Source organism: Myiozetetes cayanensis, unplaced genomic scaffold (assembly GCF_022539395.1).
Source record: "Myiozetetes cayanensis isolate MyiCay16 unplaced genomic scaffold, myiCay2020 scf9, whole genome shotgun sequence".
NCBI lineage: Eukaryota > Metazoa > Chordata > Aves > Passeriformes > Tyrannidae > Myiozetetes > Myiozetetes cayanensis.
Genome location: NW_026088185.1, coordinates 15,002,627 through 15,019,866, shown reverse-complemented (window position 1 = coordinate 15,019,866; position 17,240 = coordinate 15,002,627). Strand labels below are relative to the sequence as shown.

The following is a 17,240-nucleotide window of genomic DNA, read 5'->3' as shown; positions in this document are numbered from 1 at the left end:
AAAATGGTCTTGTGCCTGAAGGCTGTTATACATAAGTCAGGAGTATCAGGAACTCTTACTTTCTTTCTATAATCTCTACCTAAACACATTCAGGGTTAAAATTCAGTGGACTAGTACACTTTACTGACCTACTAATCATGTGTCCTTAAAGTCACATAGTACAAAATCTGAATGCACAATGATCAGTATTCCTAAGACTTTCAAATGAAAAGGAGAAAATGTTATGTATGGAATAAGGAAGAAGGGGAGCCAAGCCAAAATAGATGCCGAGGCAGACATGAAGAAAACTATAATGAAAGGAATGTTAGCAAGGAGCTCCGAGTAAAGCAACCAGAAGCAATCCCCTGAAACATTCATCTTCCCACTGAGTGCATGTACTCATAATTAAAGGCAAAGCACCCTAAATCTCAACCTTCCATGTAGAACACCCAGGAAAAAGAATGCCCCCACTTCTCCAGTCACCAAGGGCTAACAGGAGAGATTAGTTTTCATGAGCTCACTGCAGCAAGCTTGTCCGTTTTAGTTCTCACCTTCCAGAAAGGTGGTATTAATCAGAACTGTTCCACTTCAGTCCAACACTGAATACACATAGAAATGGATAAATAAGGATATTTCATATTTTTCACCTTTTTGAAATGCATTTGTTTCAAAACTTTTCTTTTTTCTTTTCCCTCAAAATGATAAGCATTTGTGATAAACTACTCATCACATTCTGGTTGAGCCACTATTTTGTAAGGGTTGTATTTTCAGCCACCTTACTTTGGAGTGGGTAGATAGTATATTTCTCACAGAAAGCAATACAAACACTGTTTTTTCTCAAATAACTCAATATCAGATTACAAAATTTGATGTGATTAAGACAGAATAAGAAGTCAGTCAGTTGCAATCACTTTCCTCCATCTGAGGAAAGGCTTATCACTGTCAAAGCAGTCTTTCTCTGGCAAACCATTTCATCTGATTCTTACAGTTACAGACCCTCTTTCAGCAGTAAATTACTGCCAGATACTTCAGGTTAAAATTGCTATACAGTGAGCACTTTGCTCCCATGAAGATCAAATTGTAAGACCCAAATCCCATATTAGAGTTATCTGCGTTCAATTCTGTATTCAGTGTCCTGAGAAGAATACCTGGTGTTCAAGGTAGCTAAAAATATTTAAGTTAGTGTTCCACTAGTGGATAATAAAGTATAATTGATATTATTCTGCCAATTGTTACTAATGATACAGCAAAGCGGGAATTAAAATTTCAAAGATGGAGTCTCAAGACTTATAAAAAATGCAGAACAATATGGAATTGCAAAGGTGTGTGAAGTAGCCACACAACGAAATTGGTTCTAGAAACTTTCCCCCCTTTTTTGAATTCAGAGTACCACAAAACGATAGAAGGTGCTTCACATGAAAGCTTGAATAAAAAAAGGAATTTGCATGGAAGAATTTTTATGGGCAACCATATGTGCAAGAAAATTGTAGAAGGGGAGAAAGCACCTTTTTGTCCAAGGGCGTTACAGCTGTAGCTGCAACACCTCTTGGAACAGATCAGGCAATTCAATGGAGAATGAAACAACCCCCCCCTTCAAAGGCAGAAGCAAAATTGTAGGCAAAAAGATTCTGAAACTGACTAATTGCCACCTCTGTCTCACAGTTCCCACCCTCACTTCTTAACACTTGTGCATCAACCCCCTTCCTTGGGCACAGAAAAGCAGTGGGCAAATTATTCCCCTGGCCATTCCCAAGAAACTGTAGGACTTGGCAGGGGCTTTTTACTAGAACTGATTGAAAATTTTCCAGTGGAAATTTTTCCATTGAAAAATGCTAATTCATTGATAGCTAGGATGCCTTGGACAAACTTTCTCATGGAACAGAAGGATGGTTTTAGAACCTGCTGCAAACCAGCACTAAAAAAATGTTTGGTTTCTTAGCAGCTCACCTGATCTGAACTGCCTTGAAATCAGAATATAAGCTTACCACTGGCTATTCTGCAGCAACAAACCATGAGAGATCTAGCTGAACACAAGACTTTGATATCTTTCAGGAAGGCTGCTAAAGAGCTATTTCATCATTATGTTTTTCCAAATAGAAATTTTCATATTTGTTCTAAGATTTAATGTATGGGGTTTTTTAAATATGCACAGAAACAGTAAAATCATCCTTAAAGGAGTCAGGACACAATCACATGTTATCAGGAGCGGAATACTGTTTGTACCTTTTGTATGATGCTCTTGTTGCAGAAGAAGTTCTCTCAAAGAGTCAATATTGTCAAACTCTTGAGCATTTTTCAAGAAATCCTCAACTTGGTCAATCTTAACAGTAAACTGCATTAAGAAAACAAAGGTTAGGAAGAAGCACAATATAGTTTTCTTTTGCATAACTCCATCATAATCTCTGTATTATTGGGAAAGTTCATGAGAATTTGTAAATTCTTGGAAAACAGCATTTTTAGTGACCTCTAGATACAGATGCTTTGTGGTCTCTATGCACCTTCTGGTTTGGCTTTCTTTGAGGTAGTGATTGATAAAAGGAACCCAAATTTTAGTTGACATAATCTGTAATTACAGTTTGTCACTTTGAGAATCATCTTTCCTACTAAGCCTTATGCCAACTCTGTACTAATTTCTTTGTATAATACACATTACCAGGACACAATAGAATTATAGAATGGCTTGGGTTGGACAGGACCTTAAAGATCATCTTGGAGTTCTTAGGACAATTAGCAGTACCGAAGTTCTGTCTGTACTTTAGAGATGGCACTAGGTTAATATCGAAAAAAAATTATCTGGGAGAATTATTAACTATCAGAGAGAATTATTAATTGTCTTCAAAGCTACAGGATGTGGGGACAATTCAATCTGAGGCTACACAGAGTGAGCACACACCTGCAAGGCATGGAATCCCTCTCTGCTTTCACTACCTGTGTGTATCAGTGAATCAGGATAAGATACTGAGAAATGGGTAAACAGGGGTCACACAGTTGTTCTTTTGTGCCCACCTGTACATTAAAGTCTCAGGTAAAGGACTGGCAAGTTAGACTAATGTTTACTTTACATAATTACAGTAAGTGTAGAGAAATTTTGGTGTAAAACCTTCAGTGGCCAATAGCCACTGAATTACATATTTTTTTGGTTTGATCCAGTTTTACTTTTCACTGGCATTTTTTTTAAAGCACGTATTTTGGAAACATCATGACTAAGATATTTCTTAAACTCTACATGTTTTTTTCATTCAGCTTCATCTTCTACTATCTGGAAGGTGGAAAAAGAAGAATGTATCTGGAAATTTTTATTTTCTTAATCGTTTCAACCTTTAGGAATACAATGAACAACACATAACAGAGTAAAATTACAGAGGGCAGAGGCTTCAAATAAAAAGTCATTTGATTTAAATACAAACCTCTAGAGCATTTTCAAAGAACACTGTAGTAAGTTCCAGAAGTGCCTGTCTCTTCTCTAACATAATGATGAGGGCATCCCATGCATCCCCAAGGGTCTCTGCCATAGCATCATAAACCTGACTCTTTTCTTTGTTCTCTTCTGCAGCCTTATCCGCTTCATGCAGCAGGTCCCATACCTGGTCTTCCAAAGCCTGAGAAGAAAAAACCAAACAAAAAGCAAAACATAAGAAATCTGTAAACAAAATCAAAAGCACTGTGCTGATACTGGTGTCAGGATACTTTTTCTAGTGATAGGAGTGTCAATTATTCCTGCATTTTTCACAGCAAGCTTCTGAATTTCATCAGCAATTAAGAGCCAGTATTTTTATAAAATTCATTTAAAAACAAGAGTTAAGAGAATTTAGCATTTTATTTCTAATATTTAGATTTGAATGAGTTTATATCTGTGTAAAAACAGATCTATCTTCCTGGAAGTGGTAGCAATGCAGATATTGTGAATCTTCTTTCATATGCCATTTCCATATAACATTACTGGACACTGCAAGCTTTAGAAGTTTGCAAGGTAATTTAATCAGAAATCTCTGATGAGTACAATGCAATCCAGTCAAGAGTGGCTTGAACATATGCACATGTTCTCCGAAAAAACCACCTAACATGCAGTGTTTCGATTTCAGCTTGCTGCATTGCTCAAGCTGGAAACCAAATAATAATGCCCTATTGTCAAGAAAACAATTCTTCTGTTTCATCCCCTTTACTAATCCCACCATGAGAACGATAATTGATTTCCAGGTTATGTCAAAAATCTTTAGTGTGTCAGAAAAACTGATTAGCATTCCTTCTGTATTCTCACCCACCTTCATGAAAACGCTTATCAGTTCTCTCCAAGAGCAGTACTATGAGAACTCTATAAGCAAACTATGGAAATTTTATTCTTTCTTTGAAAAAAACAGAATTAAATAATTTTAACTGTAATTTATAGACAGTTGTGAAAACAAACAAAAGGCACTATTAGCAACATAAATGCATGCTTATTGTTTGGTGACAAACTAATCAAAAAGTGTCCGATCAAAAGCCAGTGTTCCAGAGGAACAGACATTCCATTTTATTTTCTGAATACCAGGAATTGGAACTGCTATTTCCTAAATCTTCTGTAATTTTTATTCTGTTGAACCCCCACCCTGATTGCCTCATAACATAAGAAGAAAAACTTCAAATCCCTAAAATGCCACCTGTTCTGTATTTAAGTAGAAATCTAACTAATATCTATTTAAAACAGTGCTTTGACTTGAAATGAGGTCATTTGCATGGAGTAGATACTGTCACTCTGATGTAACTATTGACAACAAGTTTTACATCTTCATTATACCACAATGAGACAAGAATCAGGCCAGGAAAAACAATTATCCTTGGTAATCTAACCCAAAGTATTCCAGAAAACTTTTATTCAAGAATACTTTTCTAGCTGACAAGGCAACTAAGTGTTGCTGCAGATGTTTTTCTAGTCTTACATCTAGCAGTCAGAATCACTGTTATCAGAAATAAAAAAGGACCAGCATTGACTTATGATAATTTTTAAACCACAGAGATTATATGGCTGTACAACCAGCAAAATTTAAACCCCAGCTTCATGAAACAATGATAATGGTAAGTAAATGGCCAAGTTTGTGATAATGGTAAATAAATGAGCCAAGCTCGTGAAAATTCTAAATGAAAATGCTATCTTTGACACATTTCTTTCAACTCCTTCTTGGTATTTCCTGTATTGGTTTACATCATTATCTCTAATAATATTTATATCCACAAAGTTATAAAAATTATGTTGTCTACATAATATTGGATTTTCCTAAATATATCCAGTTAAAAAAAAAAAAAAGAAATATTTTACAAGAAACTACTTTTTTGAGAAACAGTTCTAATATTTGATGGTCTTCAGAGTGACATTAAGGTTTTACTGCCATGAGTTTAAAACTATGCTTCCACAACTGTCAAAGTCACTAGTTACTGTGAACTTTTCAAATAATTGTCCTCAACTATTTCAGTTTCTATATAATACATATGGTAATAGTTTACTTTTAAAAGAAGTAGACTGATATTACTGGTTTTCTACTTTTCATCTTTGAAATATAAACATTTTATCAACACAGAATCATGGAACAATTTATCTTGGATGGGACTCTGCAGGTCATCGGTCTAACCCCTTGGTCAATAACTCGAGGACTTATCCCATGAAGCCTTGCCTAACAATGGAAATTATGGAACTTTACTGTACAACCTGTTCCAGAATGTAACCATCTTCATGGTCATTTTTTTTTCCTTATATTTAATTGGAATTTCCTTTTTTCCTACTTATGTCTCTTGTCCTAGAAGCAAACAAAAAACCGTAAGAGGAAAAAACTCTATTTCCATCAAAAAAATTACTTAGGGAAAGCAAAATATTTCACAGAAGCCTGAATTTTGATGAGGCTTTTTTATTAATTGAGTTAACTTACTAGAGCTCTCCAGCAAAGCCTTATCTTTATTTCAAATATTTTTGGAATCTAATGTTCCAGTTTTCTCAAATAATACATTTGAAAATATCTTTACTGTTTCAATGGATAGAAACAAATTTGGAAGGATATTCTTTCTTGGAAAAGTCTGGGTTTGTGTTTATTTTTTTCAGTTTGAATAGGGGAAAGAAAAGAAATACATCCAGCTCATCTAACTCTGAGTATGTGGTGCTGTTATTTCTCAAATTAACAACTGTGATATGAACACGTCCAGAGTACTTTTCACTTCATATGCTGTTTGTTTCTTTTTATGAACTTTCATTCCCTGTGAACACAAAAAAATAGAAGGGTACAGTTCTCTCTGGACTCTGAGGAGCTGACAAAAAGCTTGACAATATACGGAATGCCTAACAGGTAGCCAAAAAGGAGGTTGTACAAACATGCACCCTCTGTTGGTCTCAGTAAAAACAGGTCAGAAGAACATTGTTTTAAAAAACTACAGGCCAGCTTCAATTTCTATGAAATATATATGATATATATAATTCCACTATACCAAAAAAAAAAAACAAACCAAAACTAAGCATGTTCCGGTTAGGATTTACTGAGAGGATACTCCCAGGGATAAACCCCCAGGCCTGTGGCAGCCACGCAGCTTTCCTACCACTCATTTACAGGGTACATTTGGGTCTGATATTGTAGCAAAGACAGAGTGTAAATAACTGAAGGTCTAAAAGAATATTTTCATGTTAAGCAGTGGTACAATAATTTTAATTAATATTATAATTAGTATTAATAAAAATTTGGTATTAATTTGTTCACAGTCCATTATTTGGATACTTTACCTTCCATTAAAAGGGCCAAGGAATGACAGGGGGAAAATATCTTTTGCTTTTCCTGATTGTTGTGCATTGGTTCCATAACTCGGAATTTTCAAGGTGTAAACTACCCTCCTCACTGAGATGTTGCTAATCTTTGTTTATAGAAATTATACAACACAGTTATTAACTTGAGACTCAGCAAATAGTCATAAAGCTACTTTGAGACAAATACTACTTTGGTAGGAATTTTGTTTATGTAAATACTGAAATTGATGACTGAGCTGAACTAACATTGAAAGAAGTATTTATTCAAGTTTAACTACTCCTTTCTTTTTCATTCAAATGCCTGGGAAAACTCAGCTCTGCTTTGTGATACAAATGCAGCTGAACTTTGCTGCTAATTGTACTGTTGGGCAGCTCAACAATTAATTGCCAATAATTCAAAAGATATTAACAAATAATTTCTTCCATAACAAATTTACTGAAAAATAAGCATTATGAAAATATTCTTACTTGAAATAATTGAAAAGCTTATTTAAAAGATATCAATGCAAAAAATGAGCATATTATATTAATCCTTTTTGAAGAATGCAATTTTCTAGTTTGTTTTTCTTCACTATTAGCATATAAATTATTATTTTGCAATTTATACTCTGTGAATTGAAGTAAATAAAGCAATTAGAGCATTTTGTAGTGGTTCTGCCACAGCCTCTTTTATGATAAAAATCAGTACTTTGGAAACAAACCAAGAATGCCTTAGTGGGGATTTTGACACTGTCACGGCCATGCACACACACACCCAGTCTGTTTTTTCCTTCAGATGATCCAATGAGTGTTAGCATCAGGAAATTCAAACACTAAGACATCATCTCCAGGTAGGGCTTCTCTTGGAAACAACTGAATTATGGAGAACAGAAGAAAGGTAAAGAAATGTATATGCACAATGCAGACTACATTGTTTTACCTCCTGGGAGTTTTGTCTCAAGTTTTCTGGTCTTGGTTGTTCTCGCCTTTTTTTTTTTCTTTTAAATTGTGAAAAAAGAGACATCAAAATGTACATACACATACATTTATATTTCCAGAATATATAAATCTGCTGAAAGTCATCTACAGAAGGATAAGGCAGATGTTGGGAAAGAGACTTGCATGAAATCACAGAAGTTGATGTTTTCAACAAAATTGTTACTGCTGATATGGTCTAATTTAGCAAAACAGAAACAGAATATATTAGTTTAGAACCACAACATATTAGTTGAGATTACTGAGGGGAATTTTAACTAGATGTTGTAAACACTGTGGACATGTTCTCTGTTTAGTCTCAGTTTTACTCTTTCCTGTTCAACATTTATTCTTTCAACTCTATTAACAATAACACATCTGTTTCCTAATCCATAAACATTTGACATGGGCCCCTTTTCTGAAGTTGTATTTTGCTTTTTATTAAAGTAGTAGGGTGTTCCTAATTTCCAAATTTAATGGAACAATTGTAAATCAGTAACGAACATGATAGAATACATTCTATCAAAGGACACTATTTTGGATATTTTGAATGTTTTTCCGTAATGCCCTGAAGTACTCGCACTTTTTTTATTGCAATAATTCTGGCCATTAAAAGCAGTGTAAAAATTGTCTAGAAATTACTGTCTGTCTTTTTCAACAAGTCTATTCCAACTGCCCTTTAAAGCACCATCTGCTTTTCTCAGTGTCAAACTGGTAGCTTAGGCTTTTTTAAGGTCTATTAACATTGCTTAGTCAAAGACTATTCCCTGAAATACTGAGCTGGATTACATTCCGTTTCCTCTACCATCAGAAGTACTATAAACTGATCACTGGTCACTGTGCCAAATTCTGTCCTGCCTTACACCTGGGAGTCTTCAACATGTTAAGTTGACAAAAGAATTTGGCCTGAATATTTTGATTATAACTTACAATACATATAGTGGGACGAGAATAATGAAACTGAAAAGCAAAAGGGTGATCAAAACCTAGAATGAGTTTACAGAATAACATGGGATAGTGCCAGAAGGGTCAAATATTCCATAAATTATCTTCTAAAAGTTGCCAAGTTCATCACTACTGATTCAAAAGACGTACTTAGTATTAATCCTCTAACTCTTCACTTAAGCAGGACTAGTTTCAAAATCAAATCACTACTCATTCAAAAATTTTTGCCTGTCCTGCACAAAAGTTTAATATTGAATTGTATTAGATTAATCAAGGAAATTAAGTATACGCATATCAAGTATTGGTATCTGCCAGGATTTCCTTTGCTTTTTTGTTTAATACAATAATAAAAGAGAAATAGAAAAACAATTCAAAGCTGCCTCGCTGCTGTATTTCAAATTCAAGTGACTGAAAAATTCCACAATCTAAAAAATGCTATCCATTTTCTTGGACCCAACTGGAGAAATTCTTCATTATACTTTTTTCTACTTGTAAAAATTTCTAGCTCTAAACCTAAAAAATGTAAGGATTCTATCCTCTCTTCTTTTTAAGGAAGCACAGTAGGAAAAAAAAAACCCCACAGTACACAAGCAAAACCAACTTTTTTTCCCTCTCACTATTATGTAAGTTTCTAATCTTCTCACTTTGAAAAGTTACAGACTGACATAAAGCAAATGAAGTTAATATGTCAATTAGCATTATTCAGGACCAAAATTTTTTATGGATTCGTAAGCATTTTATGGAAGTCTTCATTTTTATTAATTTGCTCTTCTAACAAGACATTTGTGATTTGCCATATGGTGTATTAGTATTACCACTTATTGCATGTAAGTGTTTTAAAAAGTTATGTAAATCGAAAGTAAAGTACCACAATGTTGGCACGTGGAACAAGTTTTACTTGAGCATAAGGCCAGAGCTTCATTTCTACCTTTTTTTTTTTAGACTATAATGCATTCCAAATACCAAGATCTAATCAAGAGCAAAAATAAATGTTATAGGATGCAACAAGACTATCACTGACAGGGTCAGTTGGACCAAGATTGTCAATGAAAACAGTAACTTGTAGCCAATATGGAAGAACTACAAACTGAATGGGGTAAGACTGCAGCTGGGTGAATGTTCATGTATTTGCATAATTAATTATTGTTGCTCACTAAGGGTGAAAGATCAAGTGGAATTGCATATACTGGACACCACCAAAACAAAGATCAACTAACAACTGTAATTTTGTCTGATCTTTTCAACCCCTCTCCTGCCCACATTTTTAAATTTATTTTTATCCTCCCATAAATAACTAAATCTTTATGGCCACAGATGTTGATGTCTTAAACATTATTCCCTCTTTATCCTTCTTCACACAGCTCATGCTTAATTCATTATCAAATGCTAGGTGGAAAAAGTTACTCTAAACAATACTTCAAAGGCTGAGAATCAGTCTTGGAAAAACTTTTGATGAGTGGATTTAGTGATTTAAGACTAAATAATTACTGACAAGTGTTAACAGCTTACTATAAAGTACAAAGGGTCATGGTTGAAAAATGCAGTCAGGAAGAACTATAGTGACACTGCAGTCCTGTATTATCACAGCTCTTGTAATATAGAGGAAGAAATAGTAATTTTGAACTTAGTACTTTTATAGAACATTCATTAATTGCTGATGGATTTTGCAAGGACTGCAGCTATAAAACATGAAATAATGAGTATTTGTTCCCAACATATTTGGATGAAAAGTATTCTTTATTAATAAATTTTCTAACCTGATTTGACTAGATGGTAAATGGTTTAAAATTTATTTTTGAGCATTAGGAGAAAAAAAAAATCAGCTTCTTCCTGTCATCAGTGTGTAAGAACTCAGCTAATGCTGAATTGTTCAAACAGGTACGGCAACACGTTCCAAGAATGCGCAAATGTAGCACTAAAGGTGAGGCACTTGCATAAACAAAGAGAGCAGAACCACCTCTTAGGATTTCGGTGGGGGTTTTGTTGTTTGGGGCTATTTGGTGGGGTTTTTTGTAATTCTATTCTTCATGCTATTAAAAATTCACACCATGCACCATATTAGCTACATTCTCTATGTACTGTATTAAATTGCCTTACATGCATTGGAGATTTTTAATGATTGGGGAAGGACATAGTCAGTGGTATTAAATTAAATACTCAATCGTATTCAAAATCAGGTTTCCTCTTTCAGATCTAAAGTTTATATTATCTCAAAAAAAAGAAAAAAAGATGCTGTGCAGAGCTTCAAAGATTTTAGAGGAATTTGTTTGTCTACAGATATAAAGTGAATCTGCCCTATCAAAACATGAAAACAAAATCTCTTTTTAGGTGCCTTCAGACTCTTCTCAGTGTCAAATACACACATTTAAAATAATTCAGCTTTTTCATGCAAGTATGTAACTCAGTGTCCAAATGCCACTGTTCTTATAATCTACTCTCAAGAATGCCAAAATCTGATTTTAGGACAGTTACTTAGCTGACATCTTCCTAGCTCAAGACAAGCTATTTTAATGTTAAAGTATCATTTCTACTGCAACTTATATCAATCAACATTTAATAAAAATGTTCTTCGAATATCTACTTCAGACTTACAAGGAACTTGAGTTGTTATAAAATAATCAAACTTTTCACAACACTGGTTAATTAAAAAAACAAGTTTATATTCCATTATATTTAGCAGTTACTGAGGGTTATAGGATTTTTTTCACTTGACACGAACATATAAAGCAGAAAAAAACCTGTGTCTTTACTGCTGCTGTCAGAAGCATATTTTTCCAGCACAGAGACCTAACTTCCAAAGAATCACAGAATACCCTGAACTGGAAGGGACCCAGCAGGATCACTGAAGGTCTGCTACACTGACAAAGGCTGAACATACTTTTTTCTGTGAGGAATTTAACCTAAACACGACATTGCAACAGGAGGCACAGGCACCTACATCACCTGTTGTACCTGAACTATAATGACTAGATGAATTTTTTGTGGTCTCATCACATCTTACCTTCAGCTTAGACAGGAGGAATTCATGATCTTGCAGTAGTTTTTTAGTCTCATCCTGATTGCTGCCAATTTCTAATATATTTGGTGTTGATTCAGCCAGCTGAAGCTTCACCCATTTTCCACACTGTAATAAGTAAAAAATTACAGCCTTCAGAAAACAAGCTCTCAAGGACCATACACATGACAAAGACACAAAGAACACAATATAAACTTTACTTCATTTAAAACAGGTAACAAAATCCCACACCCAATCAGTGCTATGATTTTAGGTTTGCCCATGTAAGAGTAAAATTATCACAATGATCCAAAAACATTTCTCCAACTCATCTCCCCTTTCAGCTGAAGGTGACACAGATAGTTAAGGAAACTTGGTGGGTGGGTGGAGTGGGCGAAAGATACAAATATATCACAGCAGATGCAAAAACCATAACCCCAAATCTTATTTCTACCATCACAGGTCTAAAGCACCTCTATACTGAATATATACATCAAGAGATTGCAGAAGTAGAAGAAGGGACACTTTAGAACAGGAACCAAAGGATGGTGATAAGGACCAAAGCAGTGATGTCACTGGAAGCTAGCACAGAGGGGGAAAATAAATTACTCCACCTAAACTTGAGTGTCCTTGCAATGAAATTACTCCCCTGCAGCAGCAGACCACCTCACAAAAAGGGTGAAAACTGATAGGAAAAAGCATTTCCACAACTGAGGTAGCCCTATGATCACCTACAGCCCCTGAATAATCACCTACAGCCCCTGAATAATCACCTACAGCCCAACTTATTATCACCTTATTCTGCATTACAGACAAACTCTAGTTGCTGAGGCTAGCCTGTTTTCCAGGTTGCCTGGACAATGAAAAATCAAACTGCCAATAAATTCCAGCTGGGACTCATTACCAGCATCCATCTTTACTCCCATGCCAAATTTTGTGCAAGCTGTAGCCTCACAAAACAGGCCTTTAGGTGCTTATAAGCATAACTACATGTACATAAGGGTTTCTACAGAAACACACAGGAATATGAATTCACAGCTTTCAAAAATAACCACTTATTATCAGGTTTAGACTTTTTTTTCCCAGCAAATACTTCATTTGTGGAGTTGGTAGACCATTTATGCAAAATTATTGCTGAGTACAGTTTAAAATGACTCAAGGAGTCTCAACTGCAATCATCATGTTTATTAACACAAAATGGCACTCTTCATTTATCTCTTACCTTTTAAACAGAGTAGGAGGAACTCCTTGCCTCTAAGAGCCTAAATACTTTGGTCAAATTGTTTATTCTATTTGAAAAAAAAAATCAAAAGCCACAAAGAGTAATTGTGAACAGAAACAAGTGTTAACTTCCAAGAAAGCAGCTATTAGACTGAATAAGTGGCCTTGCCTTATCATTTTATGCTAACTATTCATTTGCACAGAACATTTAAAAGAAGCAGTAATCAACAAGGAGCAGAAAGACAAGAACAGACAGACCAGCAGTTGCTGCCTTACCTTAAGTACAGCTATGACAATACTGGCATCCCCAGCCTGAACAGCAACTGAGCTGACCGTTGTTGTAGAAGGTTTCTGCTCCGAACTGGTTTCATCTGACATTGTGTATCACAATGGGACTTCATACGTTAAAGCAGACTTGAAATGCTCTTGCAAGGTCCACTGTTCATTTCAGAAAGCCCCAGAGTCACTTGGATTCATTCAGTGAAACAGCTCAGCTAACACTGATTAGTCTGCCAAAAGGAAAGAACGGGAGGTTAAAAATAGACAACTCCATTGAGTTTATCATTCTTGAGAGAGATTTGACACACCCCTAGTTTGGTAGCATTAAGCTGTCTGTTCTTTTTTGTCACCCTCTGAAGTGCGAAGGGCTTCTTCCTTGGACACCACCTGACACTGGCTAAACAAAGGAAAAAATGTTCTCAAATTAAAACAGCCAAAAAAAAAAAACACTATTGATTCTATACAGACAAACCCAGAGTTATGAGGTTTCAAAACATAAAATTATACAATCTACATTTTTATATTCTACATGTAAAATATTTTCTTGCTCGCTAGTTACTGCTAGTTATGCTCAGTATAATTCTTCTGCCAAATCAAAATATTTAAACAGGATGAGCATGAGTATATAAATCAAATGCTAAATCAAATCAAGGGATTTTTAATCCAAAAGTATTTAAATTTTGAGAGCAGTGGTAAAGTAGCAAAAGGGGGCCAGCCCCAAGATTAGACGCCTGGTTTAAGGCACAAGCCACCTGGAGGGTTCCACATTACATTCTTTGGAGGCAGAAAAGGCATCCTTCCTAAAGATTTGAAAGTCTGAGAAAGAGTAATTTTTTTTTTCCCTATAACTCCTTAGAGAGCTCTGTAAAGTGGACTTTTAATACAAAACTCATTCTTCATGTAGTACTCACAAATGATGAAATGCAGCTGTCACAGTGGAGCAGCGCCAGGCATTGCTGGGTTGGTGCACTGCACAGAACGTTCACAGGTAAAGCTGCCTTTAGTTCTCCTGTGCCTTGGAGTCTGGGAAAAAAAAAAACAGGTGATATTTTCATTCCAGGCGTATGTTTTACCTCTCGGCAAAAACAAAGCAAAACAAAACAAACAAAACCCAAAACAAACAAACAAAACCCCACCAAAAACAACAATGCAGAAAAGTTTCTAAATCTGAGCAAAAGGGAGGTGTTGGGGACAGATCGATTCAGCTCTGCTGGGATTGCTCACACTGTGTAAATACACTGAAGTACATCCAAACCTCCTTGCGCTTCTAGGTGCGTTTCTGGGCAGCACAGACAGCTCTAAGTGAGGCCGCCCGTCCCAACTCGCGGACTTCAGCAATTCTAAACCAAAATTATCCTGTTTTGTTATTGTGCAGTGCAGAAACATTAAAAACAAAACAAAAATAAAACCAAAAACAACAACAACAAAAAAACCGAAACTAAAAAAAAAAAAACCAACAACAAAAAAAAAAAACCAAACGAAACAAAACAAAATTTTCTATATTGCTTCAGGAGTTACTTCTGTGAGTTACAAGCAGAGCGACGAAAAAGCGCAGCCGAACGGTAGGTATCGGGAATGCTGCCCTCAGCCCCCGAGCGCTGCCGGCGGTTGCCGGGATACGGAACATTTGGCACCAGCCCGAGCCGAGCGGGCAGCGAGCGGCGCTCCCGCACTTTGCCTGCCGGGCGGCGCGGCAGCGACAGAGCGGGGTCCGCTCGGAACGGGAGGCATTGCCGAGTCAGGGCACGTTCGGGGTGCGGTCTCAGCTGCTGCACGAACAGCCAGGGCTGTCCGGCGAAACCGGAGGGGCTCCAACTGGGCACGGAGCGTGTCGGTGCGCAGAGCCGGGATGTCAGGAGCGGGGGCTGAGCAGTGTGCGTACAGCAGCATGCAGGTTGCATACGCACTTTCCGTAGGGCTGCGGCTGGGCTGTGTGTTTTGTTTGTTTGTTTGTTTGTTTGTTTTCTCCCCCCCCCCATTCCGGACGCCGGGAAAAATCCAGTCCGGGTTTTCCCCCATTCCGCACGCCGGGAAAAATCCAGTCCGGGTTTTCCCCCATTCCGCACGCCGGGAAAAATCCAGTCCGGGTTTTCCCCCATTCCGCACGCCGGGAAAAATCCAGTCCGGGTTTTCCCCCATTCCGCACGCCGGGAAAAATCCAGTCCGGGTTTTCCCCCATTCCGCACGCCGGGAAAAATCGGGGATATCGCCCTTAAGAAAATACAGTTGTTTTGTGCTGACAAATCAAAACAAAACTCGATGCCGGTAACCAGAGGAGCTCTGGATAAGGAGAGATAAGGGATCAGAGATAAGGGAGAGCGAGGCTATCCACAAAAGTGTTGTGAATGCCCTCATCAACAGAAGCTAAAATCGTCAGGCAGGAGAGACCGACATTCTAATACCAAAGGCACCATCACCCAGCATAGCCCTCGGTTAGAATCTTAATTTGAGCACCACTTCAAACCACGACTTTCAAACAGGATATACACAAGCACTTTGTAGTGGTTTGTGCTGAACAAAAGGGGCTTTGCAAAGCAAAACCCATCCCTTGTACCAAAACAGAACCATGAACCCTCAAGCTGCCAACAAAGGAACAAATATCACATAGTTTTCTGAAACTCTTGGCAACACCTGTAAAAAGGCCCAGATACCCTGCCAATGAAACACTATATGGATTTCCTTGAGACTAATGTGTGTATTGCTGTAATAAGTACAGCAAAATGAAATGTTTGGTATTTACCAATACCAGCACAAAAACTGTGAGTATAAGTCCTAAAGAAAACTTCAAAACTGAAACAAAAGAGAGCCCTATTTTGGTTTGAATGGAAAACAGATCCATTGTACAAAACCTGCTAAATATGAGAGCTTTCAAAAAAACATTCCAGAAGACAAGCAACTTTGAATTTTTCACCGTGCAGGCAGGACTGAGGACAAACAGAACTTGGCTGTTGGAAAAACTAATTAGGAAAAACAAGCCAGACCTCTTGTTACTCTTACAAAAGGAGTTTTGGTACTATGTCCTTGAGTCTTCATTCTCTCAGAAGCACATTCTAAGTGCACTTTTTCATGGCACAAGTTGGGCCAATCCATCATCTCACTAGGATAGCCAGACACAAGAGCTGCTTTTCACTCAAGTTAAATGAGGTATCATTTTTCACAGTGCTGACATCTGGAAATAAGGGGAAAATGCCACACTCAAGAAGCTGACTGTAAGCAAATTTGGCAGCAACTGAGCCAAGTGATTCAGAACATCTGATTACAAACGTATGGCTATTGTATTTATTTGGCTTATGCTAAGCACACAAGATAGGGATGGCCAAACATCACAGTAGCAGGTAGAGAAAAGGTATCAAGGTATCGAAACAGATCTTAGAGCACAACCCTGGGAGAAAAAGCTGAGAATTTTGGTGCTGCATGATGAGACATTTCAGCTGTCCCTAGGGAAACAAAATTTAACAAGCATGCCTTTCTCAGTCTTGTTTACTTACCTAGTTGACATCTTTTCCTCTGTCTGAAACAAAAAACCAACAATCTTGGTAGCATCCAGAAACAGGCAGGCTATCTGTGTCAGGAGGGAAAAATATTTTTCCTTTGCTACAGCTGTGTGAAAGAGAAGAGTAAGAATGACAAGAAGAAATGAGTTCACCAGCTGTCCATAGGAAACAATGAAACTGAAAAAAAGTAAACTATCTTAGGAAAACAGTGAAAAAGATCCAGGATCTGGAGTATAAATAATGTCAGATATTAGCTGGGAAAACACTATGTAAATAGGATTTGAGAGGTAAATGTGATAAAATCCACTTCACTGTCAACATGAAATGAGCTTTATTCACCTTATGAGAAAGACATGAGGTGTTTTTCTTATCTGCAGCAAGGGAAGTGTGGTAATCACAATTATGTAGTGATGCATAGGAAAAGGGTCTGCCTTTCTTGCAGAGAAGTTGCTTTCTGTTAAGAGCTTTTGCTGGTGCACTATGAAAATTACTCTGGGAGAGACAAAATTTACTCCCTGAAGCCTCAAAGACACAAGGTCCTTCACTTTGCTTTGTAAATGTAGCAGATCTCTTCTTCCTTCCTTGTCACACGCCTGGGAGAACAGGGTACACAGTG

General features: G+C 36.9%; 1 protein-coding gene across 1 annotated transcript in view; it reads right to left on the bottom strand.

Moving 5' to 3' along the window:
- Nucleotides 1-14,110, bottom strand: part of CCDC141 (coiled-coil domain containing 141) — a 71,523-nt gene extending 57,413 nt beyond the window's left edge. Inside the window, exons 1-5 of the mRNA XM_050340162.1 lie at nt 14,042-14,110; nt 13,128-13,360; nt 11,637-11,759; nt 3,387-3,578; nt 2,203-2,311 (exon numbers count right to left, since the gene is read on the bottom strand). Of these exons, the coding sequence (XP_050196119.1) occupies nt 2,203-2,311; nt 3,387-3,578; nt 11,637-11,759; nt 13,128-13,229 (526 nt within the window). The 5' untranslated portion in view covers nt 13,230-13,360; nt 14,042-14,110. The remainder of the gene's footprint in view (nt 1-2,202; nt 2,312-3,386; nt 3,579-11,636; nt 11,760-13,127; nt 13,361-14,041) is intronic.
- Between the last annotated feature and the right edge of the window lie 3,130 nt (nt 14,111-17,240).